Source organism: Astatotilapia calliptera, chromosome 7 (assembly GCF_964374335.1).
Source record: "Astatotilapia calliptera chromosome 7, fAstCal68.1, whole genome shotgun sequence".
Classification (NCBI taxonomy): Eukaryota; Metazoa; Chordata; class Actinopteri; order Cichliformes; family Cichlidae; genus Astatotilapia; species Astatotilapia calliptera.
The window spans coordinates 59436285-59463858 of record NC_137428.1 but is presented as its reverse complement, the minus strand read 5'-3'; the positions used below and the strand labels follow the sequence as shown (position 1 = coordinate 59463858).

Sequence of the window (27574 nt, the reverse complement as noted above, 5' to 3'; positions counted from 1 at the left end):
TGACAATTTACAGCATCAAAACCTCATCAAGTGTAAAATTAATAAAAAGCAGATCAAATTACTTTAAAAACATGGAAACGTCTCAAACTACAAAAAGGTTTGTGGCTATATAGAGTAGATCAGGTGTTAAAAAGTAAGATTTATTCAAGTGTGTAGACTTGTTTTAACCTGCAGGAAAACTAGAGGGGGACCGTGTTACTGTTTATTAAACATCTATCTGCGTACTAAAAAAAAGGGGGGAAAGGGAATATTCTTTGACAAGCATGTTTGAAAATTACTTGTTTCAGATGTATGACAGAGCAGTTTATGTTTTTAGCTCCAGTGATTTCAGAAAGTCCTCTTAGCTTGATATATTCCCTTTTTTGCCCCGCTTTACCTGATGTTTAAAGCGGATCAACGGCACAACAAAGACAACAACTACAATGGAAAAATTTATATTCAGATCTAACATGATTGTTTTGGAAATTTTTTGAACCTCCTGGGATCAAGCTGTTAACAGAAGAGTGTGAAAATTACTGCAAAACCTGCAAAACAAAACCCAAAAAAGATGAATCCAGGTATAATAACTAGTCTATAAATTCCACAAAAAGCAGTTCTTTGTGTCAGAGGTGTCACTGGGGGGCTTAGGTGTTGCAACAGATGAAGCAGTATTATTCATACCAAATAAATATGAATAATTTTTGCCATGCATCTTTTAAAAAAATGAAGACAAAAAACCCCACAGTGTCCCTTTATGTCTGTGGAAGTTGCTGTGAAACGATAGCTTTTTATAGCTCAGACTGTCATTCCTAGTCTTGCACTGACTCTGACTGCCTGTCACTGTGGGTCTGTGTCATGAGCAATATGCCCAGGTCAGAAGACTTGCTGTAGCGTAGCCAAGAAATTCACTGTCAGCCGAATCCTTTCAGCTCAGCATGAAAAGACCAATACTACACCAAGACCTCACAAAAACTTAGCTGGATGGACAGTGATGATCATGCTAATTTTCAAGCCTCTGGTAGTGGAAGGTGTCCAGCATTCGGAAGGTGAAAAGGTCGAACGGCAACAGCTTCCACGTGATGCATGGGATTTTTTTGTCCGTTGTTCTCCTCGGTTGTAATCTGCCCCAGATAAAAGGACTAGCAAAGTGCTTAAAATATGAATGTAAATGCAAAATGTATGAGAGAGAAATGAAAATGAGAACTTAAGAAAAACACAGGAAGCAGAGCCAGAATAACCATCTGTCCAGATTGGGTTAGGGGAATTCTGCTAAATCACCACTGATCTGCTGAATTGGAGAGGAGGGGAGAGGACGAGCACATCCGGATACACAAACACATAAGTGCTCCCACTCTATCTAAGCTTTCTCAGCCTTGAATTGACCTACATAGGGTATTTACCCCGGGATCAGTGGCAAGTTGTGTAATGCAATGTTACAATAATCCAGCATCCAAGAAGCACTTCTTCAGGATCTTTTGTGATGTCGGGAATGGGCGCAGAGAAGCGTATTAGCACAAGGCAATCCAACAACTGAACCAATAACAACCTGAAAGACATGCTTTCCCTTCAAGTCTATCCACCCCACTGCTTTCCTCACCTGTCTCTTCTGCTGCAGGAGCGAGACTGTGCTGCATCAGTTTTGCTGCCCCGCCCCTGAGCATCCAGAGACTGAGACCACTAGCTCGTCCAGGTAAGCCAAAGATACTTTAATGGACTTTTTTTTTTCTCTCACAGTGTGCTCTTGCAACAATGTAAAACATCCAGTCTGCATACATACACTCTGTGCATTAGTGCCAGCTGAGCCATTTCAACACCCAGGCCTTTAAGCATGCCTGATAGCCTGCTTGCTCTTTATTGAACCACATGTGAGTGTGAATTGGTGCATTTATAGACCTATTGTGCATGGATTTCATAAAGATAGTTAAATGTTCTGTGACTAAACTACACCTCTGACAGCCTCAAGGGTAACTCACATATTCATAGGCATATAAATGGGAAGTGTGGGTAACCGAACTGATATTCCCACTATGAAAGCGCCTATGGCAACTCTGACGCAACCCTCGCCACTACCATAGTAACTGGAGAATCTACTGTAGTGACTTTTACCGTGTGACTGTGCGTGGGCAGTGCTGTCTGTTTGTGATGTGAGTTGTTTGTGAGTATGTAGAAAGTATTGTGTATGAGGATGTGTGGGAATGCATGACATTTCACTTGGATTTTTGAATGAGCCGTTAAAACTGTGAAAAGCTGATTTTGTCATGTTTCTCAATGATTATTGTTTTTCCACCCTCCTCCCGAATGTCTCCCATCTTCTAATCCTCTGTGCTCTGTTTCTAAATCCAGTCGTTCCCGGTCTATTTCTTTTCCTCCAGTCTCTTCATCTGCTATGGCGTAGTTTTCCTCCCTGTGTTGTTTATTTCTTCTCATTATTTATCTGTCTGTTGGAAGACTCTTCTAATCAGCTCACTGCAATTATTTCTATCTCATCCCTCCTTATCAAGTCTCTCACTTATTCTGCTTTTATTAATATCACCATCTGTCTGTCTGGAATCCCTCTCTTCTCTCTGATCTGATGACTTTACTCCTACACCCACATATCCCTGATTGGATGGGCTAATGGCACAGCGGCAGTGGACAGCCAGCTGAGATGATGATGAGATGTAGCGGAGATGTGTAACACCGTAGCTCATTATTATCATCGTTACACAAAGTTTTGTGCTCTCGGTGGCTGCTAACCTGCACCCACGTCTACGCGCTGATGTTCACTGAATCCATCAGAACACACAAACCTCCCAAGAGATGCTACGAGATCTGCCTCTAGCTTAAACTGGTGTGCCTTTTCTCCTTTACTCAGCCTTTTCGCGTGTGAGCGAGTTCTCCCCTGGCTGTACAGTACTTTAGGTCTCCGTGGGACTGTGAGCAATGCGTTTTGACAGATGTTCAAATCTTGCCACCTTGTCACACAAAAGCAAAGGCAGGAGTCTATGTTTGCGAGCGTGTACGAGAGGAAGAGAGGGTGCCCATATCATTACAGAGGCTTTTGCTGTCCAGATGCATTAATAGCTGACTCTTGCTTTTAAATCCTCTAATGTATTCTAATGTACTCTAATGTATTCTGATGCAGTACTGGGGCATGGCAGTGTTTTAATAGAGTTTTTGATATAGACAGCCTCCAGCATGCACACCCCAACACACAGTCTCAACCTTCCTGTTTCCTCTCTATTTTCCTATCGCACTCTTTCCTCTGGTCCCACGCTCTCTTTTTCCATCTATTTTCGCTAACTTTATCTCATTTAATGATAAGAGCAAGCGTCTCTGGCCCTATCTGTGACTTTTAGCTCGGTACTCAGAATAGTTGCTTTCACAGCAATCAAAGAAAACAAAGAGGAAATTTAGTGATGCAGTCATTATTTAACCATGAGCGGGCTTTTTGTTCTCCCTGGTCCCGTTTAGCACTGGTCCTCTTCGTGTAAAAATTATTAGAGTAAGCCTTATCTGGGAGGAAGAAAGAGTGAACAAGCACACAACGTCATGCGCACACATTCAAGGAGGTTTCTGGTTTTGACTATGAGAAAAAAATTATTATAAAGAAATGGTGCTGCTAAATTCCAAACAGTATTTTCCATGAATATGTAGACAAAGTGTCTTAAAATGCCTGTTTGTGTATTTTGGACATTTTCTCATGACTTGTCTGGAAAAAGACATCTTATGGAAATAAAATAACCCAAAATTTCAAAATTGACCTCCGTATGAAAAAAAAAACATGCCTTCACCTGTAGTTTCTTTTCATAATCAATACACATACTCACCTGCTACTTTATTAGTTTTAGTAATTATCTAATCAGTCAATTACAATGCAGCAATTTAATGCATGTAAACATGGTGAAGATAACCTGCTGAAGTTTAACCTGAGCATCGTGGTTGTTTGTACCAGACTGGCCTGATTATGTCAAAAAACAGACAACGATCTGAAAAAGAGAAAACATTCCATGACAAAAATGCCTTGTTGTAATCAGAGGTCAGATGATAATTACAAGAGGCATCAGTAACTCAGAGAATGCAGAAGAGCATCTCTGGACAGGCTTATAGCAGCAGAAGACCACACCAGACTCCTCTCCTGTCAGCTTGGAACAGAAAATGGAGACAATTGTTCACACTGGCACAAAAAAAAAATTTGTTTGGTCTGATGAGTTTCATTTTCTGCTGCAATATTTGGCTCTAGGCTCTAAATTTGGCATAAACAACAGGAAAGTTTGGATCCACCCTGCCTTTTATTAACAGTTCAGGTTGTCGTTGGTGGAATAATCAATCATTTCTTGGTACACTGAGCCTCTTAGTGCCACTTGAGCATTGTTTAAATGTCACAGTATTGAGTATTGTTGCTGTCCATGTCCATCCCTTTATGACCAAACTGTATCCATCTTCAGGATGGATAGGATGGAGCAGGTCAGCCACTAATCAGAAGGTCGGTGGTTCGATCCCAGGCTGCCTCCTGGCTGCATGCCAAATATCCTTGGGCAAGATGCTAACCTCATGTTTGCCTACTGGTGGCGGTCAGAGGGCTCGGTGGCGCCAGTGTCTGGCAGCCTCGCCTCTGTCAGTGCGCCCCAGGGCAGCTGTGGCTACAATGTAGCTTGCCATCGCCAGTGTGTGAATGTGTGTGTGAATGGGTGAATGACTGAATGTAGTGTGAAGCGCTTTGGGGTCCTTAGGGACTAGAAAAGCGCTATACAAATGCAGGCCATTTACCATTCCAGCAGGATAATGTACCATGTCACAAAACTCAACATGACAATGGTCTCCAGAGTCCTCGGATCTCAATCTGATAGAGGATGTGCAGCCAACGAATCTGAAACGGGCGTGTGATGCTGTCATGTCAATATGGACCAAAATCTCAGAGGAATGTTTCCAGCACCTTTTTGAAGCTATGCCACAAATAATTAAGACAGTTCTGAAGGGAAAAGGGAAGTGAAGTGGTGGTGTCAGTCTGTTCATGCAATACTCTGGAACAAATCTGAGCAAACTTGACAAAATATGTCCCTCAGATCTCAGTACACAACATGTAATGAACATCAACAAATAAAAAGAAACATTCAAACTTCTCACATAGTAATAGAAGGAGGCCTGGAGAGATCGACAGATGTTTGGTAAATATGCATGAGCGGAGAATTGCTGAATATTTTGTCAGATGGTCATCAAGAAGACTTATAAGGAGGGCAAATATGAGAGTGGCTGCATGTCTAAACTAAACTAAACAATCTTCCATTTATATAACACTACAGTGCGAGCTAACCGCAAAGAGGTGATCATTTATGCTTTATATATAACATTTTAATTTACCGATTGAATAGGAGGAACAATCTATTGATAAACCAGTTACTGGTCAAGTGTGAGCTAGTCACCACTGAGGAATATAGGAAAACGTTCACTTCTATTACAGCTGATTCTTACCTCCTTAAGAGAGAGTCAGAGAATAAAGAATCAGTCTTTGACTGCTCACAGTTTATAGACATGCATCCTGCGATGATGGATCACAAGAAGATATTGATTCACATTACCGGCTCACAAGCAAAAAGGGTTGGGAACAACTGGATCAGCACACTAAAGGGAAATGAATCAATATTAACTGAATAGTAATTTAGGTTATTTTGGCTATTAATGGAAAAACAAAATGCTTTCACTGTTTGTCATAGTGTGAGGACTTGTGCATTTTCTCTATGTTGTATTATTGTGATAGAAATGAATATTGCTTGTGGATTGTTCATTTAATGAGTCATTTTTGGGTCCAAGAAATTATGATTTTTAAAAACATTTTTTTTTCATCACATTGACAAACAGCTGATGTGCTGTTTCTTTTCTGCAGAACACAATAAGAAAAAGCTGAGTTTTATGTTTGAAACAGCAAATAAGAGGTGGAGATTATAATTTTTACATAGTTTTACACTGTTACATATTCAGAGTTGCACACTTGCAACTTGCACTCGAGCCACAAATCTGACCAAATAGGACTGGGCACATAAAGCCAGTCAACCTCACCCTGGGCCGCCACAGCTACACATCACTGTCTGCGTGCTGCTCCCCTTATAAGTCTCTTCACATTTCACATACTTGATGACCAGCCACTGACATCAGAGTTTTACTCCGTCAGAAGGACTGATATCTTTCCGCTCTTATTTCTGTGTCAGTGGACAGATGCTGAGCCTGGAGGATGGCACCTCCTCTGGGGACAGACAGGAAACAGAGGGTACCAAAAGGGAGGGACCCAGTGAGTACGAGAGCACCCTGGAGAATAAAAACAAACAGGTATGTCTTTTAGCAGGTGTATGTGGGCTCATGAGCATATTTTGGGTGCTGAGGCAGAGCTGGTTGTTCTACCTGTCTTTGCACGAGAAGGTGTGCATGTGAAGGTTGCTCACTTGACACAGAGTTGGGTGACAAAAAAATAAAAACAGATTCCCATTCAGATCTATTTCTGTCTATGTTCACATGAAAAAAGAGCACCCAGGATACCACTGCCACAGAGACAGGAGCATGAACGATGCTAAGTTGTCATGGTAACAGCTAATAACTGCTTCTGGCGGCTGGAGATGTCTTTATTCCTCATAGGAAACTGCTGAAGGGTCCGCTGTTACTGCTAGCGCTGTTGCATGGATTCACTTATATGAGCGTGTCTGTGTGTACTTTTGGTATGATCAAATCCACGCACACACAGAAACACACACAAATGAGTGGCTGTCCTCCTTTTTCCCTCCCTTTTTGTCTCTTCTCCCCCTGCCTCCCACTTCTCCTTCGATTCCCTCTCGCCGAAAATGTAAGAGAGCAAAAAATTGTGGAGGACAGTGAGATTTTAAGCTGAGCTGCTCTGCCAACAAATGGAACAGAAATAAGCTTGTGCGGGTGTTTACTTTTCTATTCATTTTCTCAACAGCACCTTTGTCACAGCCCATCCATCCTCTTTTTCATGCCCCTTCAGCCAGTATTAGCAGCTGAATGATGATAGATGATGTTTACTTTGGTTCTAATAACACAAACACCCACCAGTTTTAAAAAGAGTGGACTGATAAGTAAGACCCAAGCGGGCGCTAGCAGACTCATGGACTAGTGGAAAGTATAATCAAGGCTTAAGAAGGGTGTGAGTGGGAATTTCATGATTCAAGTCAGCTCTTTTGATCTTTTGCAGGCATTGGCGCAAAATTGTAACATGTTTGCTTACTGCTGGATGAATAAGTATCTTTCATTAGATTTTGTGTGCTTTGCAGTACTATTCCTGAAATGTCTTAAAGTCTCAGAGTCCTGTCAACAAATTTAATATACTCGCTCTCTCCCTTTTCCCAGATAGAAGAGTTGGAGCAGAAGTATGGAGGCCATCTCATAGCAAGGCGGGCAGCCCGTCGTATCCAGACAGCCTTCCGTCAGTACCAGCTCAGCAAAAACTTCCAGAAGATCCGCAACTCATTGTCAGAAAGTAAGCTTCCTCGTCGGATCTCTCTACGGCATCCCAGCCCTTCGGGCAGAAACCGGAACGCAGCTCAGAGACACAGCTACACTCTGCATCCTGGAGGAGGACAGATACCTTTACGCTCTAAAACCCCCCCTCCACCCCCTTGCCGCTCCACGTCTCTGCCCCCATCGTCTCCTGCGTCAGCCCCGGCACCTCCCCCAACTCCTGCCCCAGGCTCAGGCCCAGGACCTGGACCAGGCCCAGCACCACCCACACCTCAAACCCCAGGACCCTCACTCACACAACTGGAAGACTGCTTCTCTGAACAAGTGAGGTTTTTGTTTTTTGTTTTAATCTTGTGTTGTAGGAATGCAAAACTGTATGATTTTATAAATGTTTTATAAACTTTTTATAAACTCCAGATAGCAATATCTGGAAAACCACTGAATGAATTATAACAATTTTTGGTACATTTTAGACATTGACCTTTCCATGACTGTGAATCCCAGTGACTTCTTTAACCCTCTAGTCAAATATTTTGACAGGTACAGAGCATATTACTATTAAATTCGATAGATACACCATGTCCTCATCATTCAGAAGATACATTTTTAACAACGTCTTGACTTTTGTGTCATTTTCTAGTAAATGTATTGGCAGAAAATTTGGTGTAGACATTCATAATCTCCTCGGGATCTTTTATAACTTTGATCATTCTTTGATGTCCTCAGGTCAAGATGTGAATGTGTCTGATACTGAGGTTTATGATGAAACATCTGCAAAACTGATGACATTCTTATTATTCTCTGACTTACTTTGTGTTTTAATGCAAATCAGCAAATGTCTGCATGGCATTATGACTTCATTAAAGCCAAGGAGCCCTACGAGCGTGTAGTCATGTTAAATAAGATTTTACCATATTCGTGAGGCACGCTGTCAGTATCAGTCTGTCCCATCATAAATCTACTGATCTCCGTGACAATATTCTCTTACCCTGACTGAACTTATCTTTAAATTCTCTTTAAATCTTGCACTACTTATCCAAGAACAGAGCTGACCCTCAGTGTCCTTGCATCTACACTTTATCTTACTTAGCTAAACTAAACTGACTGGCTCTAGTGACTTGATAGAAATGAGTTTAATCTTAATGCCAGTGGCCCACTCAGTAGTCCAGCTGCTGTCATTGTTAATTTAGTTCCACTAGTCTTACTAAAAGCCACTAATGAGCAACCCTGCGACTATCATAAGCTTTTACATACATGAATCATGGCCCTTGACCTGATTAAATCACGAGTTGTGATGTGAATTTTTATATTTTTTTGTGATCATACTTTCAGCTGCACTCCTTGGCGCAGTCAATTGATGAGGCCCTTCGTGGCTGGAGCTTGTCTGAGGGTGGAGAGGGCAAGGGACTGCTAATGGACCCCGGGGCGCTTCGTGCAGCTGCTGAGAGTGCTTGTCTGCCACGTAGTGCCAGCTCGCTGCTCATGGCGTTCAGGGATGTTACAGTTCATATTGACAGCAATAGCTCCTATACCATCTCCTCTGCCACCACCACAACCACCACCACCTCTTTGGGCAATGCAGGTGGGGGACAACCAGGTAGCAGGAAGACTTCTGTGAGTGGAATGGCTGGGGGAGGAGACAACCAGTCAGTGGAGGAGCCAGAGTTTCCTGCACCTCCGCCTAGTGAAGAGCTGGAAATGGTTGATCTAGGATCCAGGAGGGGTTCAGCAGTGCCAACTGCAGGGGGAGGAGGAATGGAAGGGGAGAACAGCACAGACAGACTGGGATCCTCCTCCACTTCTACCTCTACTTCCACTTCCATCTCCACCTCAGCCCAGACTAACCAACAGCCTGCCCAGATTTATACCCAGTACCAGCAGTACCACTACACTCATCCCCAGCAGATCTCCGGGGGGCCGAGCCCCGAGGCCCTGCAGGCTCTGGTCGTCTCTCTGCCGAGGGACCGCTGCCAGGATCCAGCCTCTTGCCGCTCACCCACCCTGTCTACTGACACACACCGCAAACGCCTCTATCGTATAGGACTCAACCTCTTCAATGTGTGAGTAGACCACCACACACACACACACACACACACACACACACACACACACACACACACACACACACACACACACACACACACACCGAGCACTCTCTCAGAAAATATATAATAAATATTTCTGCACCCTCTGGCTCAGGGTTCAAAGTACTCTTACTGCTGTTTGTGTCTCCAACACATCTCCAACAGCCATGCAAAACCGCTTTAGGCAGCTGCTCATTAGCGTTTGTGATTGTTGGGAGGAGCTGCCTGTTCAGTGTTATCTTCTGATGATCTGATGTCCATGGCAAAAAAAAGACATCAAGAGGAAGGCAGGGATGGGAATGAGAGAGAGAGACAGATGCAAAGAGAATAAATGCGGTGGAACATTAGAGGCAGTCAAGGAGGTCATGAACAATGCGAGAGCCACAGAGTTCCTACAAATAGTGTCCACGGTTGGACTGCACTTATTATTAGCTAATACAAATTAATGTAAATTAACCCATATGCATCAGTAACACTTGGTCTCTTTCTAAAGTCCACAGCTAACAGCTTTTGCGCACGGATGCGCCTCTCTTTTCCCTCTTTTTCCTAGTGCCTCCTCTGACACACACACACACACACACACACACACACACACACACACACACACACACACACACACACACACACACACACATATTAGGCACCCTTTCTCTTAAATATAGTGTAAGAGATTTTGTTTCGCGCTCAGCTCAACACACCTCTCTGCTTGAATGCACAAAACTTCTTACACGCACCATTCCCTCTAACGCTATGTGCTTTTCTCTATTTGTTATGTGCGGACAGGAATCCAGAGAGAGGCATCCACTTCCTGATTACGCGTGGTTTCGTCCCAGACACGGCCATCGGAGTGGCTCACTTTCTGCTGCAGAGGAAGGGCCTAAGTCGGCAGATGATTGGGGAGTTTCTGGGGAACAGCAAACTGCAGTTCAACAGAGATGTCCTTGAGTGAGTTCATGTCATTTCTCTGTCATCAGTCATCATTTAGGTTTATTTGATTAGGAAAAGATATAACTGACTTTATGGTGATAATAAGGCACCCCTTTTCTTATATTCTGATCATTCAAACGTTGTACTTCCAGTTAGAAATATAGGCTTCTTACAAATTTATAGCGTCAGTGCACAAACTTGTATGAACATGATGACATTTTGGGGGTTATTTTGTCAGATTTGACAAAGGTAATCCCCATAGTAATGAACCAATGACATTTATAAAACTGGTTTAAGTGCACCTCACTTTTTGAGTTTCCGATCATAAAATATTCTCTCACTCACTTTGACACTTTTTTCTTATCTTATGTCAAGCACCTTAGATCAGTGAAACAGAAACTGCGCTGCAGTCCAGCATCTGGACTGACAGCAATAGATCTTATTAACATTTACAGCTACATTGTTTAGGAGCGGATGTGAGTTAAGAGGTACAGTGGGTCATCTACCAACTGTAGGGTCAGTAGCTCAGCTACTGCTGTCTGCCTATTGAAGTACCCTTGGGCAAGATACTGAACCCCAAACTGCTCCTGAAGGATCCATGGGAGTATGAACATGTCCATGAATGTTAGACGAGGTGCTTAGGTATAGAAAAAAGTGCTTGTATGTCTGGGTGATTGAGGCTCGTAGAGCTTTGAGTGTTTAGTACCAGTCTATTTAGCATTTACTCATTATAAAGTGAAAAAGTTTTTTTTGCTATTTGCCTATTTAATTTTCTCAATTTGAGTTAATAATCTTAACACAGTATTCATTTTGAAAATTTAAACCTTATTACACGGTTCTCTTCACCAGATTTAGATTGCTTCGTTGCTGCAAAACTGTAAATGCTCACATTTTCAGTCGTTTCACTTCTCATTGAATCGGGCTTTAAGATTAGAATTCCTTCCTGACCTTGGAAAAAAACAAACTCATTCACATGTAGCTGAGGAGCTGACCCCGCTATTTGTGAGGGTGCCCCTATTTTGAGGAGACCTGAAAGAATCAGGCTGTATAGAGGCTTTTTTAGGCACTGAGTTCTTTGTGGTTTCTTTTTTTTCTGCCTCTACAAAGGTTTCAAGGACAAACTGGCTGCTTGTTGATATTGCAGAAAATCACTGTGATACCTTATTTGAGAAATGTCTGCAAATGATAACAATTTAATGATGATCAAAGCTCCTGCACATGTGTGCTTATCTCTCTTCTCCTTGCCAGTATTCTCACAGGAAAAGTCATTTCTATACATACTTTGCATCCATATGGACCTCTTTAAAGACTTTTTCTTTTTCAGGAAAACCTAATCTCACTAATATTCTCATTTAGGTCCTTTAGTAGAGTTTCAATCATACATCATAGTACAAAGTCCGATGGTACTGTTGCTTTATATGGCTAAGAAACTGAGGTAAATAAAGTAAAACATCTGTTAAATTTGGACTTTCAAACTTCAGTTATTTTAAAAGCTATCTCAAACTGAGCTGGTTTTCGAAAGCAATTACCTTATAAATGAGCATACGCGCAAAACTCACTTGACATGTGGCACCAGTTTGCGGAAATGGAAGACATCCATGAAAACATGCTTTTTCTTAATGCTTTGACACTCACCCCTTTTTGCATCCTCCCAGTGTAGGCTGCAGACTGAGAACCAGCGTAGCGAGGTTTTCTGCTGATGTTGTTGTACAGACTGTAGAAATAGGTCACTGCACTGAACACACACTTAAGCACACACCCTCACTTTCTTTCAAAGAGACACACTTGTATAGACACAAATACACCCATGCACCTAAATGTACATGCGCAATCTTGTACGTACTACTCCCATTACCGCAGTCTGTCCTCAGCCTTTCATGTTACCTCTCTCTTTCCCATTCCCTCTTTTCTTTTCATTTTTTGCCATCTCATCCCTCTTTTCCCACTATTTTCGGACTCTTTCTTCTCCACTGATATTTGCACAGCACGTGGGTATATGTGTGTGCACGTGCAAGCATGTTGTCTCTATGTGCAACATTCAGGTCAGTGGTTCTGTAATGGAACTATGACTGTAATGACGAGATTTGCCGTCAGCACTTGGGTACAGATAGTTTGTCTCAGATCCACTCGCACACTCACTCTGTTACCTTCTCACTACAGTGAAGTACTGAAACTAAACCCAGCTTCATTTTGCCTTTTTTTCTTGTCTTTCCCCCCCTCCCTCTCTGTCTCTTTATAGCTGTGTTGTGGACGAGATGGATTTCTCAGGCATGGAGCTTGACGAAGCCCTGAGAAAGTTCCAGGCCCATGTCCGTGTTCAGGGAGAAGCACAGAAAGTGGAGAGACTCATCGAAGCCTTTAGGTGAGACTGTCAGCTTGATCACAACCCAACCTCACTGACTAACGGGCTCTGGCTTTGATTTTTAACAATGTGCAACACAAAAACAGTGCATCATGTGACCGAGCAGGGCTGGGTAGTGCACTCTGAAGATTTTAACAGGAATGGGCCTTTTGCTTGTGGCCACCAATACAAATCAGAAAAACAATGGCACACAACCAAGAACACACACTTTGGAATAAAATTGAAGCAAAAAGCTTTTTCTGATCTCGCAGCCTTGGGGTAGCAGAATGCGTCCAAGATGGCATACTAATCAGCTCACTGTATAGACATAGAAGAATCGGCTGTTTTTGCTGGCTTACTGCGACAGGCTGTGATGACAGCAAAGCTCTGTGTCATTAATAAGTTACACTGATTTCCTGTAACCTTTGAATAAACTCAACAGTGTTTGATCATCAGCCAATCACAATAGGGATTTACACTGCAGCAAAATCAGCGTGTGTTCCATCAGGACAAGAATAGATGCTTTGTTTCGCAGCTCTCTTTTCACCAGATGACACTTCCCTGGCCAAATCATTTTCTTTTTAGGCTGCTGGTGCATGCTGGGTAGTTGCGTGTCCATCCCATTCAAAATCACACATGAATATGTAGAAGTTTGTTACTCACCAAGATCTGCCTCAGTTGGTTTTGTCCTCATTTTGTGTTGAATCCAGCCCTGAAGTCACGCTAGTGTATGCTGCTGATAAAGGTCTTGAAATGCCAAGTGGAACTTGTTAGACTTACTGCAGTTTGCAGACTACACTTATACCTTTCCTGCAAACTGTCTAGCTTTGCTTCTAACAAATACCTGGATGGAAACTGTTTTATTTTAAAATCATGCTATTTAACCTTTAACTGAGGCAATAAACAGATAGAAGCAACCAGACAAATAAAAGCTGCAACTTTGGTCCCCTGGCTGACCATGTCCTTGATAAGTCCTAAAGATATCCAAAGCGTCCCCTCAGGACTAAAAATGCAATAAAAATGCCCTTCATTGTTTTCTATTACAGAGAAATTGCTTGAATTGCTCTATACATTTAATGTCCTTCCCTTGATGTACTGCTCTTTCCCTCAGGAATGCCCACACTGTCACCAGCATGACACGGCTTGAGTCAGTGGCCTCTTTGAACTCATTAACCAAGACGTCATTTTCCCTGTTCACACCATAACAAATGTTCAGCTTGTTAGTAGGCTGCCAACAAATTTCTGCATCCTCATTCTGACAAATCTTATGACTGTTAATACAGTTTCCTCCTTCTTCTGTGACAAGGGCGGTTTGTCCCTCTGAAGACATTGAACAGCCCACAGGCCTGCTGCTTTAAGCTGAATACTATTGTCAGCATTCAAACATGTTCACAAAACCATTGTGTTTAGCAGGTAATGATCACCATGTTTACCATATCAGTTTGCATTGCTAAACAGCACGCAAGGCAAACAGCAGATGGAAGTACAGATGGTAGGAATGTCATTAGTTTCGCAGGTATTTGAGTTAAACCAAAATAATGGACAGATTAAAATGCTGCCTGACTGCACTACAAGTTTTGTCAGAGGCTCATCATCGACATTACAATTTAAATGTGAGGACCACACTGTTAAAAAAAAACATCTTAAAAAAACAGTAATATTCCGGCAGCTGGGGCGCCAAAATACTACCGTAAAATAACAGAAAATAACTTTCTCATGAAAATACAGTTATTTTCAGTAATGAAAATAGAGTTTGTTGCGCTAATTTTACATGGGATTCTGCCTTTTCCAGTAAAATACTTTTATATTAGGATTTTTTCCTACAGTGCAGCCATACCCGCGACCTTGTGGTTGTTAGTTCACATTCATTGGCCGATGTTTAGCGTCATGTTATTATGTGTCCCAACATCCATCCTAGATGACATGAAATTTTCAGCAAAATTATAATTCAAATACTCCTTTAATTATTATTGTTCTCATTAATTTTCAATTTTTCCATAGTATTACATTTGAATTTAACAGATCATTCTCTCACATAACAGACAAATATTTGTGAAATTATGATACATTTCTGAATGTATTTTTACAATCTAAATATGCATACAGTGGGGCAAAAAAGTATTTAGTCAGCCACCGATTGTGCAAGTTCCCCCACTTAAAATGATGACAGAGGTCAGTAATTTGCACCAGAGGTACACTTCAACTGTGAGAGACAGAATGTGAAAAAAAAATCCATGAATTCACATGGTAGGATTTGTAAATAATTTATTCGTAAATCAGGGTGGAAAATAAGTATTTGGTCACCTCAAACAAGGAAAATCTCTGGCTCTCACAGACCTGTAACGTCTTCTGTAAGACGCTTTTCTGTCCCCCACTCGTTACCTGTATGAATGGCACCTGTTTGAATTCATCATCTGTATAAAAGACACCTGTCCACAGCCTCAAACAGTCAGACTCCAAACTCCGCACGGGGGGACCTGGTGAATGACCTGCAGAGAGCTGGGACCAAAGTAACAAAGGTCACCATCAGTAACACACTACAACGGCAGGGAATCAAATCCCGCAGTGCCAGACGTGTTCCGCTGCTGAAGCCAGTGCATGTCCAGGCCCGTCTGAAGTTTGCCAGAGAGCACATGGATGATACAGCAGAGGATTGGGAGAATGTCATGTGGTCAGATGAAACCAAAGTAGAACTTTTTGGTATCAACTCAACTCGTCGTGTTTGGAGGAAGAAGAATACTGAGTTGCATCCCAAGAACACCATACCTACTGTGAAGCATGGGGGTGGAAACATCATGCTATGGGGCTGTTTTTCTGCCAAGGGGACAGGACGACTGATCCGTGTTAAGGACAGAATGAATGGGGCCATGTATCGTGAGATTTTGAGCTAAAACCTCCTTCCATCAGTGAGAACTTTGAAGATGAAACGAGGCTGGGTCTTCCAACATGACAATGATCCAAAACACACCGCCCGGGCAACAAAGGAGTGGCTCCGTAAGAAGCATTTGAAAGTCCTGGAGTGGCCTAGCCAGTCTCCAGACCTCAACCCCATAGAAAATCTGTGGCGGGAGTTGAAAGTCCGTGTTGCTCGGCGACAGCCCCAAAACATCACTGCTCTCGAGAAGATCTGCATGGAGGAATGGGCCAAAATACCAGCTACTGTGTGCGCAAACCTGGTAAAGACCTATAGTAAACGTTTGACCTCTGTTATTGCCAACAAAGGTTATGTTACAAAGTATTGAGTTGTATTTTTGTTATTGACCAAATACTTATTTTCCACCCTGATTTACGAATAAATTATTTACAAATCCTACCATGTGGATTCATGGATTTTTTTTTTCACATTCTGTCTCTCACAGTTGAAGTGTACCTCTGGTGCAAATTACTGACCTCTGTCATCATTTTAGGTGGGGGAACTTGCACAATCGGTGGCTGACTAAATACTTTTTTGCCCCACTGTATGTACAAAAAAATATATTTAAAAAAACAAGTAAATTATGTTTTACTATATTTACAGTTATTTTACCTTTGACATGTAAAATCACAGTGTACTTATGTAAATTTAATGATATTCTAGAAAGACAGTACAAAACTGTAAAATATACAGTAAGACACTTTGACATTACTATTTTTTGGAACAGCGCAGTTTCATGAAAACTGCTGATATACAATACTGCTAGCATGGCTAATGTAAGCATGCCAGAAATACAGCATGTCTTTCAGTGCAAGAACAAGTAAGTACAACTTCAATTAGCGATTTCTTTTCTTTCTTTCTTTTTTTAAAAAATATATTTTCTATCTGCCTGTTGTATAACATTTGTGCTGACAGATTCATTCCTCCTGGACACGGAGGATACCATTCTGTCCCAAATCTGTAGAGAACTGTTCTGCCATTTCTCACAAGTTATTTTTTTCAGCTCTCGTTGCTGGAGGGATTTTGCTGTGCTGCTATCCTTTGCAAAATATTCCAAATGAGTTATCCTACATTCAAGTTAGGGAAATATATATATATATATATATATATATATATATATATATATATATATATATATATATATATATATACATATATATATATATATATATATATATATAGCCATGCATTCACTTCTTCCTTTAAAACTGATCGTTTTTTCTCTGACCTGTCCTTTCAAGACTGCGAGTCGTCTTTTCTTTCAGTCTTTGGGTATATAAAGATGCATTCATAGAGCCATCTGTAAATGTCATCTCCCCTACAAGCTTGTGCACTCATGCATTCCCATATCAGCCTACGCCTACATCCATGTTTCACTGTTGGTGCTCTTCAGCCACTGTGGTATTTCTTGCCTTATTGACATCAGGCATGCAGGATCTATCTGTATCATCTACAAATGCATTTATTTTGCTTTTCTTTTAACCAAAGAATGTGCTAGAATTCATTGATGTTATTTTCTCAGTTTTGCTGTTTTTGTGCCATGTTGTCGACAGTGGTTTTCTTCTTCGAAACCATTCCTGTCTTGTATGTACTGTTTGGGCATTTTTGAAGAAGAGTTTTCCATAAATAGTGTTCTGGTTCAGAGCATATACACATGATCTTGACCCCATTGAAAAGATTTTAATATTCATTTAATACACAAGTGACTCCTGAGATTTAGAGCATCCTTTAAAGAGTGTTCTAGGCAGCATTTTTCAAAGAAAAGCTCTAACCGGATGCTCTGCTGTGAGGGGTAATATTTCTAACCTCATGTTGCACGAGACACAACCAAGGACAGAGCTGAGTCAGTTCCGGTTTTTACAGGGTAATTTGTGGGTGTGTTATTCAGTTAACCTGGAAATGAGATGAGTAATCACGTTTTTGATTTCTGTTTTTCAGTTTGTAATTTAAACGTACGCCTTCTTTTCTGTTTGTCTTTAATTATTTATACAAATTAACATCACATCAATGAAGAATATCATATTGTAAGTAGAAAAAATAGTACAGTTAACATAAGATGACTCACTGTTGAATTAATGCCCACGATTGTAAGTGAAGGAACATTTGATCCAGTGCAAAAATGTGGCTTGATCAAAGTGTCTTTAGCACATCTAGGGAAACACTGCATGTCTATGACACTGATTAAGACACTACTGTTTATGGGGGGTTTGGCTACACTGACAGCAAGCACCACTTATTTATTTATTTATTTTGGATTGAGACGTTTTATAGATTCTAGATTTTAGATAATGTGAAAAGTACAGAATCCCCGGCCTATCCATTAAGAAAAGTGTTCTTATTCCAAACAAGAGGTGGTGAGGGAAGAGAGGAAAGGGAGCAGTCATGACACTTCCCCTCTCTGATTCTGATTTGAGGGCCAATCAGAACACCCACTGCGGTCATCAGTTAATCACAGAAACACTCAATCATACATACTGAGCCTCTGGGTGCAGATTATAAAGTCATCAGTGATCTGAGACCACACTTTCTGGAGCTGGGAGTTTAGGTCAGAAATGAGCGGGCTTTATCGGGACTGCCAGACATCCACTACCATATCTGTTATGTAACACTTGTTATGTCATCTGTTTGAAGCGTGTTGTACTCTTGTCGAAAGCAGTTCTTTTATACAAAGTGGTATTTGTGCCAGCTGGCATGCAACTTTTATATGCAGATATGAAGATAAGCGATCAGAGCTAGTGTTTAAATAAACTGGTTACATAAGACGGAGATGTGTGGTTGAAAATGTGTGAATGAAACAGAAATACACGCTCATGCTTACCACTACCGATTTAGTCAACTGTTTGCTCACTCACTGAGAAAACATGCACACATATGCACTTTCACATCCATGCACATGCCCATTTGCATGCATACGCTCACAGATACAGCAGAGCTTGCCTTGAATTCAGTCTTTGATTAATTTTTTGCAGAAGTTGGCAAGTCTGCTGATACAGATTCATCTGTGAGTCTGTGGTTTTGTATCTATGTGCGGGTGCCTGTTCTATCTGCAAAAGAAGTTTGAGACGAGCAGGATCTAGTCTCTCTCAAACAAAGGCATTTCTTCTGAACTGTACAGCGTGATTAATACTCACTGACTCCTCTGACTTCAGTTCTGGTTTGGAATGTGAGAAATGGCTTTCTGGTTGCACCGGTCTCAGATGTGACCTCTTGATTGCATACGCTCTTCCAAGTGCATAGTCCTCTAGAGCAGAGCAGCCCCTCTCCGTGTCTGCATCGTGCCTGACTGCAAAGATAAAAGCCTCCCGCCACTGAAATGGCCCACTGTGTAAGTGTAAGTGACAGTAAGAAAGAGAAGGAAAGAGCTGTGGAAGAAGGAGGGGTGGAAGTGAGAGTTTGTGAAGGCTATGGGCACCAATGGGTCAAAGCAAGTCCAAATGCAGCATCTCTGGTTCCTAAACAAAATGGGGAGAATTTTCTTAGCTGTATTGCACTGTCAAATTTCTCTGCTGTCCTGTCTTTCATATATGGTGGAGTGACGGCTTTCACATTTGAGCTAAAGTTAATTAGTGAGATTAGAAAGAGAATTATCTATCTTCAAATTACAGCAGGAATCTACTGTCTTTACAACTAGATCAGTATGCAAGCATCTCTCTTAAAGATGTCCTGATTTTTTTTATATAGCATGAACTCACCAATCAGTTGTATGCGTGTGTGTGTGTGTGTGCGTGTGTGTGTGTGTGTGTGTGTGTGTGTGTGTGTGTGTGTGTGTGTTTGTGTGTTAGTGTGTGTGTAAATAACTGTGCCAAAGACTCAAGCCACCTTTTCCTTCTTCATATTTTGCTGCCAGGGAACCCAACCGCTTTTTAAATTTTTTTAAAGTGGTCTCGAGCTAGTCAATAGTTCCCCATGTTTTTAGAAGGTCTTTCAAAGTTTTTCTTTGAATATGAGTACTGCTTTTTCACTCATTTTCAGTTCAGTCCTTGTAAATGACCACTTTCATTTTCAGTCATTAAGCCATAAAAATGCACCTCAAGCACAAAACTCAAGGGATGAATCGGTTTTCTGTCTTCACATCACAGGTGACCTATCAAAGAACCAATTGATCAGTCTACAGCAACTGAACACTATCTGAAAGTTTTTTTTCCAGGAAATAGGAAAAATTCAGAAAAGAACTGACACAAGCCCTGAGCGGTGAACCTGACTGCTGAGCATCATTAGAAATGGTCTCAGTGGAAGGATGGCTGTCAAGAAGCCATTCTTAAGGAAGGAAAACAGGAAGAAAAGTTTGAGGTGTGGCAAATTACCCAAGAACTGGACTGAAAATCAGTGGCTGCAGGCCTTGTAGAGTGATGAATCCAAATTTGACATTTGGTTCATATTATTGTTAATTGTACAGAGGTCAGGAGAGAGATACAACTGCGAGCGTCTACAGCCATCTGTAAAACACGGTGGAGGCTCTGTCATGGTTTGTTTAGGATCTTCTAAAACTTGATGAAATTATAAACATAGAAAAGTACAATTAGATTTTCATCCACCATAAAATACTGTCTGGAAAGCATCTGACATACAATGTGTACTTTTCAGCCTGGCAGTGTTTCCAATTTCAATGCAATAAAAACATACCTGGGTAGAAAAACACAACATGTAACACTACCAGTCATGAATTAACAGCCTGCCCAGAGTGTGGTTCTCAACATTACTAAAGCAGTGTGGGATCATCTTGACAGAGAACAAAACAAGAGGCAGACAAAATCTAAAGAAGAGCTTCGAATATCCTTCAAGAAGCATGAAGCACTAATCTTGAAGACTACTTAAAGAAATTACAAGAAAGCTTGCCAAAGAGAGTGCGGCAATTTTGAAGAATAAAGGCGATTATTCTAAATATTGACCTTCAAGCTTGTCAGAAACCCTGTTTTTGAATCATGTGCTGTTTTTGCATTCGTGCTTGCCCATTTCACCTACACATATTTCCCATTTTCTTTGCACCAAAAGAAGAAATGAGGGGTGGCTCAAGACTTTTGCACAGCACCGTATTTGTAAGAAATCCACATACACAAATATATAAACACAGAGCATATATTTCTTATGTTGTTTGTTAATTTTACACTTGACGAGTGCACGATAGGCTCACCAAATCAAAAAGCCATGCATCGTATTACATTGCATGAATGCAAGTTAAAAATAGCCATAACAGGACTTTGACGTCATGCTGCATGAATATTATCCATGTGTATGTAATAACTTGGCATCTGAGTGTGATTTCACGTCATCATCATTATCATCTTGTTTTTTCATTTAGTTTTTCCATGTATTTCTGTGCTGCTAGGACATTTTTAACACACTGCAGTGAACACAAGTATTAAAATCTGGCATTACATTTTTGTGATGTTTTTGTTATGACAACAAAATTGTGGTGTCTTGCAAACACGTAGCAATGCCATTCTGTTAGAAAAAATTCACCTCAATCTATCCCGTCAAAAGAAATAATACTCCTCAGGATTCTGTCTGACTAATAAACAGGATTTCAGTATTGTTGCGTCAGCAATGCTTAATGTTCTCTGCTTTCAAATACATAACAGAGAAGTGTGTGACCTCCACTGAAAAAAATATAAAAATATAACTCCTTTTTGTCCTCCACAGTCAGAGGTACTGTATGTGTAATCCTGACGTGGTGCAGCAGTTTCACAATCCAGACACCATATTTATTCTGGCCTTTGCTGTCGTCCTCCTCAACACTGATATGTACTCGCCCAACATCAAACCCCAGCGAAAAATGGGCCTTGATGACTTCATACGCAACCTAAGAGGTAAGAATGTGCTCAAACTGCGAGGCAGAGAGTATTTTTCTACAGGTTTTATTCTACGTGCCATGTGAGAGCTAACTGCCCCTGTGGGCAGAGCTGGCATAATGAGCTGCAGACATGTTTCAACATTTATAGCAAGTGGTTTTATCAGAAGGGCACGAGCACTGGTTATAAATAGTAAACTTGTTTATACATACGTGCCCCTCTACTGTAGATCACTCACAGTGGATTGGTGTGGTGGAAAGAATGACGGTGAAGATGAAAAAGAGAGCAGATGGCAGGGGAAGTCAAAATTTTACAGCAGGCACTCTCTTATCGACCTCACTTCAACCTCACTATCAGGCCCGTGAGTGACAGCTTCTTGAACTGAAGTAAATTACTCAAAGAGGCTGTGGTTGGCTGCCTATGCTCGGTACCATCAAGGAAACCATCATCAGTGCGGGAAGAGATTCCTGATATCCTTGACTCGGAGCGCTGCCCCAGAGGCCGTGGCGGCGGCCCATTTAATTGAGGCTCACTTAGCGTGAGATTTAATGATTTGAGCTTGGTTTTCCAGAAGCAACTCATCGCCGCGGCTGAGCTTCCCATAGCTCTGAATGTTGTCTCCATCCAAAGGTTCAGCAGATTCATATATTAACGGCAACAATGGCCTAAGGAAAAAGGATTTCACTGTTATTTGTGCCTTTAGTTAACAGAAAAATCGATTTCTCAGTCATTACATATTTTTCCTTCATATTATCTTCTACAGCTGAGTGTGCTGCTCCACAGTGATAGTGGAACAACTGCCAGGATACAATGTCAGCACACACACGCTGCGATAACGGCACAAACTAATTTGGCATTAAAATGTTGGGTAAAAGTGATACAGTCACACAGTTTGAAATTCAGATTGTTAAGTTTACACTCAATCTCAAGACACCCATTAACTTCCTCTGTGTGTTTTTCCCTCTAATACTTCCATTAATTTGCACATTAGAATGAGTCACAGTCAAGTCTGTGAGTAATTAAAACTTTTGAGATGCTTATTTAATTTCCAGCCTAAAGAACTGTTATCTGGTATCTGATTTCAAGTATTGACTTCACTGTCTGAAATCAACCCAAAAATCAAAAAATGGATTTTTTCCCCCCATTCTCTGACTTTCTCTGTGCTCTTGATACTATTCCTGTGTTATCTCCTCTCGTACCATTTGTGGATATCTCCTCTTCAATCTGGATATCAAAGGTGATGTCACCTTTCTAATGTAATTTATTTTGTCACATTGACCAAGGACAATGTTCAGTTTTGCAGGAATAAACAAGGACTGTGTATATATTGTTTTAAACTATGGCCTTGAATGTACAAATGTGCAAAGCTGCATGCACAGTGCATGCAACAGTCAATAACTGTTGCAACGGTGGTGAGATATTTTACATATGATGTAAGTGTGCAAAAAAAGGGGGTAGAGAACGGCCAACCAAATTAACCCTTTCATACATGAGTTATGACAACCTCAGTGAGGGTTTTTTCTTAAGTATTTTTAGGCATGAAAAAAGATTTTTGAACTTCATTTTTTAAACATGTAATTTTCAAAGAGTTTTCTTTTACACATCCACTTAGTCAGCCCACTGGGTGACCAGTGGGTGGCAGGGTATGGAATGACACATCAGTGTCCAATGTAGTGGTTTATGTGCAAACATACCATAAACATTGATACAAATACAAGAAAACAGCCTTTGAATAGCTGTCCACTGTAGTGGCCACAATGCATGAAAGGGTTATATATTCATCTTTGGCCATCACATAAGCCAACCAACAAGTAAAGACAGTTTATAATAAAGACAGGTTATAATTTAGTCAGATTTGATGTTGTGTCTGAATCTGTTTTGCTGGCGGTGGTTGTGGGGGGAGGGGTTAAACCTATCTGTTAAAATGTGTATGGTGGCTACTCATGCATTGCATGAACCCTTCATTTCTTTCAGGTGTGGATGATGGAGCGGACATCCCCAGAGAGATGGTTGCAGGTATTTATGAAAGGATCCAGCAGAGAGAGCTCCGCTCAAATGAAGACCATGTCACCTATGTGAGCCGTGTGGAGCAGTCAATCCTGGGCCTAAAAACTGTGAGTAATAGCCACGTTTTTGTGCAAGTCCTGCATTTCCTTTTGTCTTTTGAGAGAGCTGTCTGCCCTTTTTTTGTACAATCTTCTTTATCTTATATCACGGATTATTTTTCTGCAGCCCATCCCCTGCTCTGTGCTAGCTGTCATCTTCATCTCTTTAACCTTGTCCAGATTCTCGCCGTGCCCCACAGACGTCTAGTGTGCTGCTGTCGTCTGTTTGAGGTGCCTGATGCCAACAAACCTCACAAACAGAAACTGTCTCAGCTCCAGAGAGAGGTCTTCCTTTTCAATGACCTACTGTTGGTAAGATTTTAACATTTAAAAACCATTAAAAAGCACTAGAAACCATTTCAGAACATGTAGTATGTGCCCAAATGCAACCAACCATATTTCCGTGTTGTATGTCTCTAGATCCTGAAGCTATGTCCCAAGAAGAAAAGCTCTGCTTCATACACCTTCTGTAAAGCTATGGGTCTCCTAGGAATGCAGTTTCACCTCTTCAGCAATGAATGTAAGCTGCCATTTTACACTGCAGCAATTTATTGCCAGTGCAGTTTCACCCTGTGCTGAAAAATGCTGAGCCATCCACAGCACTGTTGTCTGTCAATGTCAGTGTCAGGATCCATACTTTAAGGAACTGCCAAGCACTCACCAGTATACCAGTGTTAACACGCTGTTGTCAGTGTTACAGCAGATATCCTGAAGGATATATTTTTATTCTTTTTAAGATTTAGTCTTTTTAAGTTTTTAAAGAAAGAGCATTTTGCTTGTACATTCATCAAGATGTTGTCTATGTTCTACAAGAGCATCTTACTGTCAATCTCTTATGTGTGCTGTCAATCTCCTATCAACATTTGAGTCCTCGGGTGCATCATCGAGTAAGGTTTGTGAACTTGGTGAAGCTCTGAGAATCTATAAACACAAATAATTCACTAAATCCATCTGAAAAGATAATAGAAAAGGTGTGTGAACTGAGAGAGCTTATGGGTTACTGGAAGGAAGAAAGAAAGGCTGAGATTATCTGTGTTAGGTATTGATTATTGGATTATCCATTCGTTTTTCCAGTCACAGTTATGGTAAAAACACTTCTGTTTCTCTTTGTTGGGGTTTCTCATCAGTCTATGCCCATGGTGTCACCATGATGAGCCCGTTTACTTCAGAGAAGAAGCAGCTGGTGAGTTTCTGCTCTCCAAGTGGAGAAGAGCTCAGGAAGTTTGCGGAAGAGCTCAGAGAGTCAATCGCAGAGGTCAACGAGATGGAACAGATTCACATCCAGTGTAAGGAGGAAAATCCTCAAAATCTGCAAAATCTATGTAAACAAATACTGATCAACCTGTGTACGGCTCACTGAACTTTCCCTTTCTCATGCTGTAGGGGAACTGGAGAGGCAACAAGGCATCCAGCCACATGGCTTACACACTAACGGTGGGCAAATGGATGCACATACAGGACACGGCTCTCCCTCAGGTGCTGGTTTTGCTTGTGCAGCATAACACAGAATATATTACTCATAATAATGCAAACATTGCTCAGGGGAATATAGGAAATAGAACAAGTTCTTGGAGAAAAGGTACATGAAAAAGCTGGTGAGAAAGCCATCACTGTCACTTTTGAAATATTAAAGAAAGACAGAGAAATAGCTTCAAAAAGATTGTCCAGTTGTCATTTTTACATTGTACACAGGTGTTAGAGACTTTCAGATCTGATACAGTCTCTAATTCAATAAATAATTATAATACACGGTCCTTTTTCAGAGAGAGGATGGATACCAATGTCATATGTTAATGATGAGGCTAGAGTGCCAATTACAGTTGTGGAAAAAATTTTCAGATGATCTGCAGTCATATGAAAAACTTAGTACACCCCATGATTCATTATCTTGAAGAACTATATTTTACAGAAATATGTTAAAGTTATGTGTTATCTGCAGTCTGGAATTTGACTGGGTTAGCCAATGTGTTGTAGATTTGCTGACGTGCTTTCTTTTGCATGTCCCAGTTTTGGCTGTTGGAGAGATAGCCTCATAGCAACTCTAGAAACTTTGGTATACAGAGAAGTTCATGCTTTACTCAGTGACGGCAAGGTCCCAGATCCTGTGGCTGCAAAAAAAAGCCCACATCATAACATGTCCACTGCTGTGATTGAGCACAAATGCCTCAGACGTTTGTGCTGATACGGTGTATTTGGATATTACCAGTTATGAGAAAACTGTAGTATTAAAATATGAAAACATGACATGTTCAGTTGATTCTGTGCAAAATGTATTTTAAAAAAAATATTCAAGAACCATTTTTTAACTGAATGACAGTTGCCTGTATGAGAGTCTGTTTCTGACATTTTCGAAATTCTGTATGTGAAGCTGAAATCTGCCTGTTTTTCCCCCACAGGCCAGGATGCGTACGATAAAACCGGCAACAACAACACAGTAGAGGTGAGTGCCAAAGCTACTCTTGTCTCCCTCAGGTAAGTATCTGCGTCTGCAGCTCTGTGGGTGTGGTTTTTATATGTGTGTGTGCGTGTGTGTGGTTGGACAAGGGCTGTGCCTCATCCTGACAAGAAAGTGTGCTTTATGCTTTGCTTTAAAAGAGCTCCACCTGAGGCACATCCTGACTATGCAGCCATAGATACAAAGGATGCTGAGAGGACTCTGGTGTAGTGGTGCTACAAACTGTCTCTCACTGTGCCTCATGAGTAGATGAGCAGCCACTCTACTCGCTATATAGCATTCCTTCTCTCATCAATTGCTGCTTGCCAGCCTTACTGTATAAGCCACTGCAAGCCACCATAAGCCTGGCTGGCTCCAAGAATACATCTACAAAGCCAGATAAGCTTGATACTGTTAAAGGTCTGTTGTGTGTGTGGGTACGTGTGTGCATGTCTGTACAACCAGCCCTTCCTGTAAGTAGGCGAAGTGAAAGAAGATGTTTTCTCTGTTTTATTCCTTTGCCCGTACTCCCAGCCCCCTTCTCCTCCCTTTCAATCAGTCCCTTAGATTTGTAAGTCACTGTGTTAGGGAGACACCACGCCCTCGGTGTCACCTCTTTCCTCGTCTGGCACTCCCTTATCTTTCAGCCTATCAGTCTGCCACTCAATGACCACTCCCTGTGTCGCACTCCGACACTCATAAAATCCAAAGGGTTCCCACCATAATTCCTTAAGAAAATCTCGTCTTACCCAGCAACCCTCTTCTCTTCCTAGGCTGGTGCGTGTAAATATGTGAACTCAAGTTTAAATCATCGAAGAGATGATCAAGAGAAAATGAGAGTGTGTGTTTTGCATGCGCTCGCTCTACATACTACCTACCTGCATGCCTGCATGCCCATGTGCGTAACACACCAGAGGGCTGCGTAGAGGCTGCGTTCAGGCTGGTAACTCCTCATGCGTTCTCTGACTGTTCCTAAACTAGGTGTCAATTCACAACAGGCTGCAGACCTATCAGCTGAGCCAGCCCAGCATTGAGTCAACGCCACTGGCTCTGGCTGCGCCACCTGCCCTGCTCAGCCCAGTCCAGGCCGGAGATCTCCGCCCAGAAACACTCATCCAGTGCCAGCAGATTGTCAAGGTGATTGTCATGGACCAGAGTGGGCGAGGACGGATGGAGGCATTCCTCAGCCAAGGCCCGGCCACCCATCAGCTCATCCAGTCGGCCCTGTCAACACCTGCGCGTGTCAGAGAGGGAGATGGGCCTCAACCCCCTTTGCCACCACCTCCTCCACCTTACAACCATCCCCACCAATTCTGTCCACCCGACTCACCCATGCCCCTTCACCACACCATGCCTCTTACCCGCAGGCGCAACTCCAGCGGCTCCCGCAGCATCGTTTAGGTCATCAGCTGCGTAACAAACTCCCTGCGCCAGACAAGATCCGCACACTCACACTCAACAAACACATGCTGGAGCACAAGTTAGCTTACTTTGAATAGTAAGACAAAAGAAGTGCAAAAAAAAGTAAAGTAAAGATTATATTGTGTGACTTAAA

At 41.6% G+C, this 27574-nt stretch overlaps 1 protein-coding gene across 2 annotated transcripts in view; it reads left to right on the top strand.

Annotated features, from left to right (window-relative positions):
* The window catches only part of iqsec3b (IQ motif and Sec7 domain ArfGEF 3b), a 32153-nt gene extending 4579 nt beyond the window's left edge, over window positions 1-27574 (top strand). The window contains exons 2-15 of one of the 2 annotated variants that reach the window (XM_026176042.2): window positions 1595-1669; window positions 6165-6282; window positions 7315-7749; window positions 8758-9485; window positions 10293-10454; window positions 12676-12798; window positions 21332-21498; window positions 23455-23594; window positions 23766-23897; window positions 24006-24105; window positions 24713-24871; window positions 24969-25061; window positions 25982-26025; window positions 27001-27574. In XM_026176042.2, the coding sequence (XP_026031827.2) occupies window positions 1595-1669; window positions 6165-6282; window positions 7315-7749; window positions 8758-9485; window positions 10293-10454; window positions 12676-12798; window positions 21332-21498; window positions 23455-23594; window positions 23766-23897; window positions 24006-24105; window positions 24713-24871; window positions 24969-25061; window positions 25982-26025; window positions 27001-27420 (2896 nt within the window). In that variant the 3' untranslated portion in view covers window positions 27421-27574. The remainder of the gene's footprint in view (window positions 1-1594; window positions 1670-6164; window positions 6283-7314; window positions 7750-8757; window positions 9486-10292; window positions 10455-12675; window positions 12799-21331; window positions 21499-23454; window positions 23595-23765; window positions 23898-24005; window positions 24106-24712; window positions 24872-24968; window positions 25062-25981; window positions 26026-27000) is intronic. The other variant, XM_026176043.2, reaches the window with a different exon arrangement.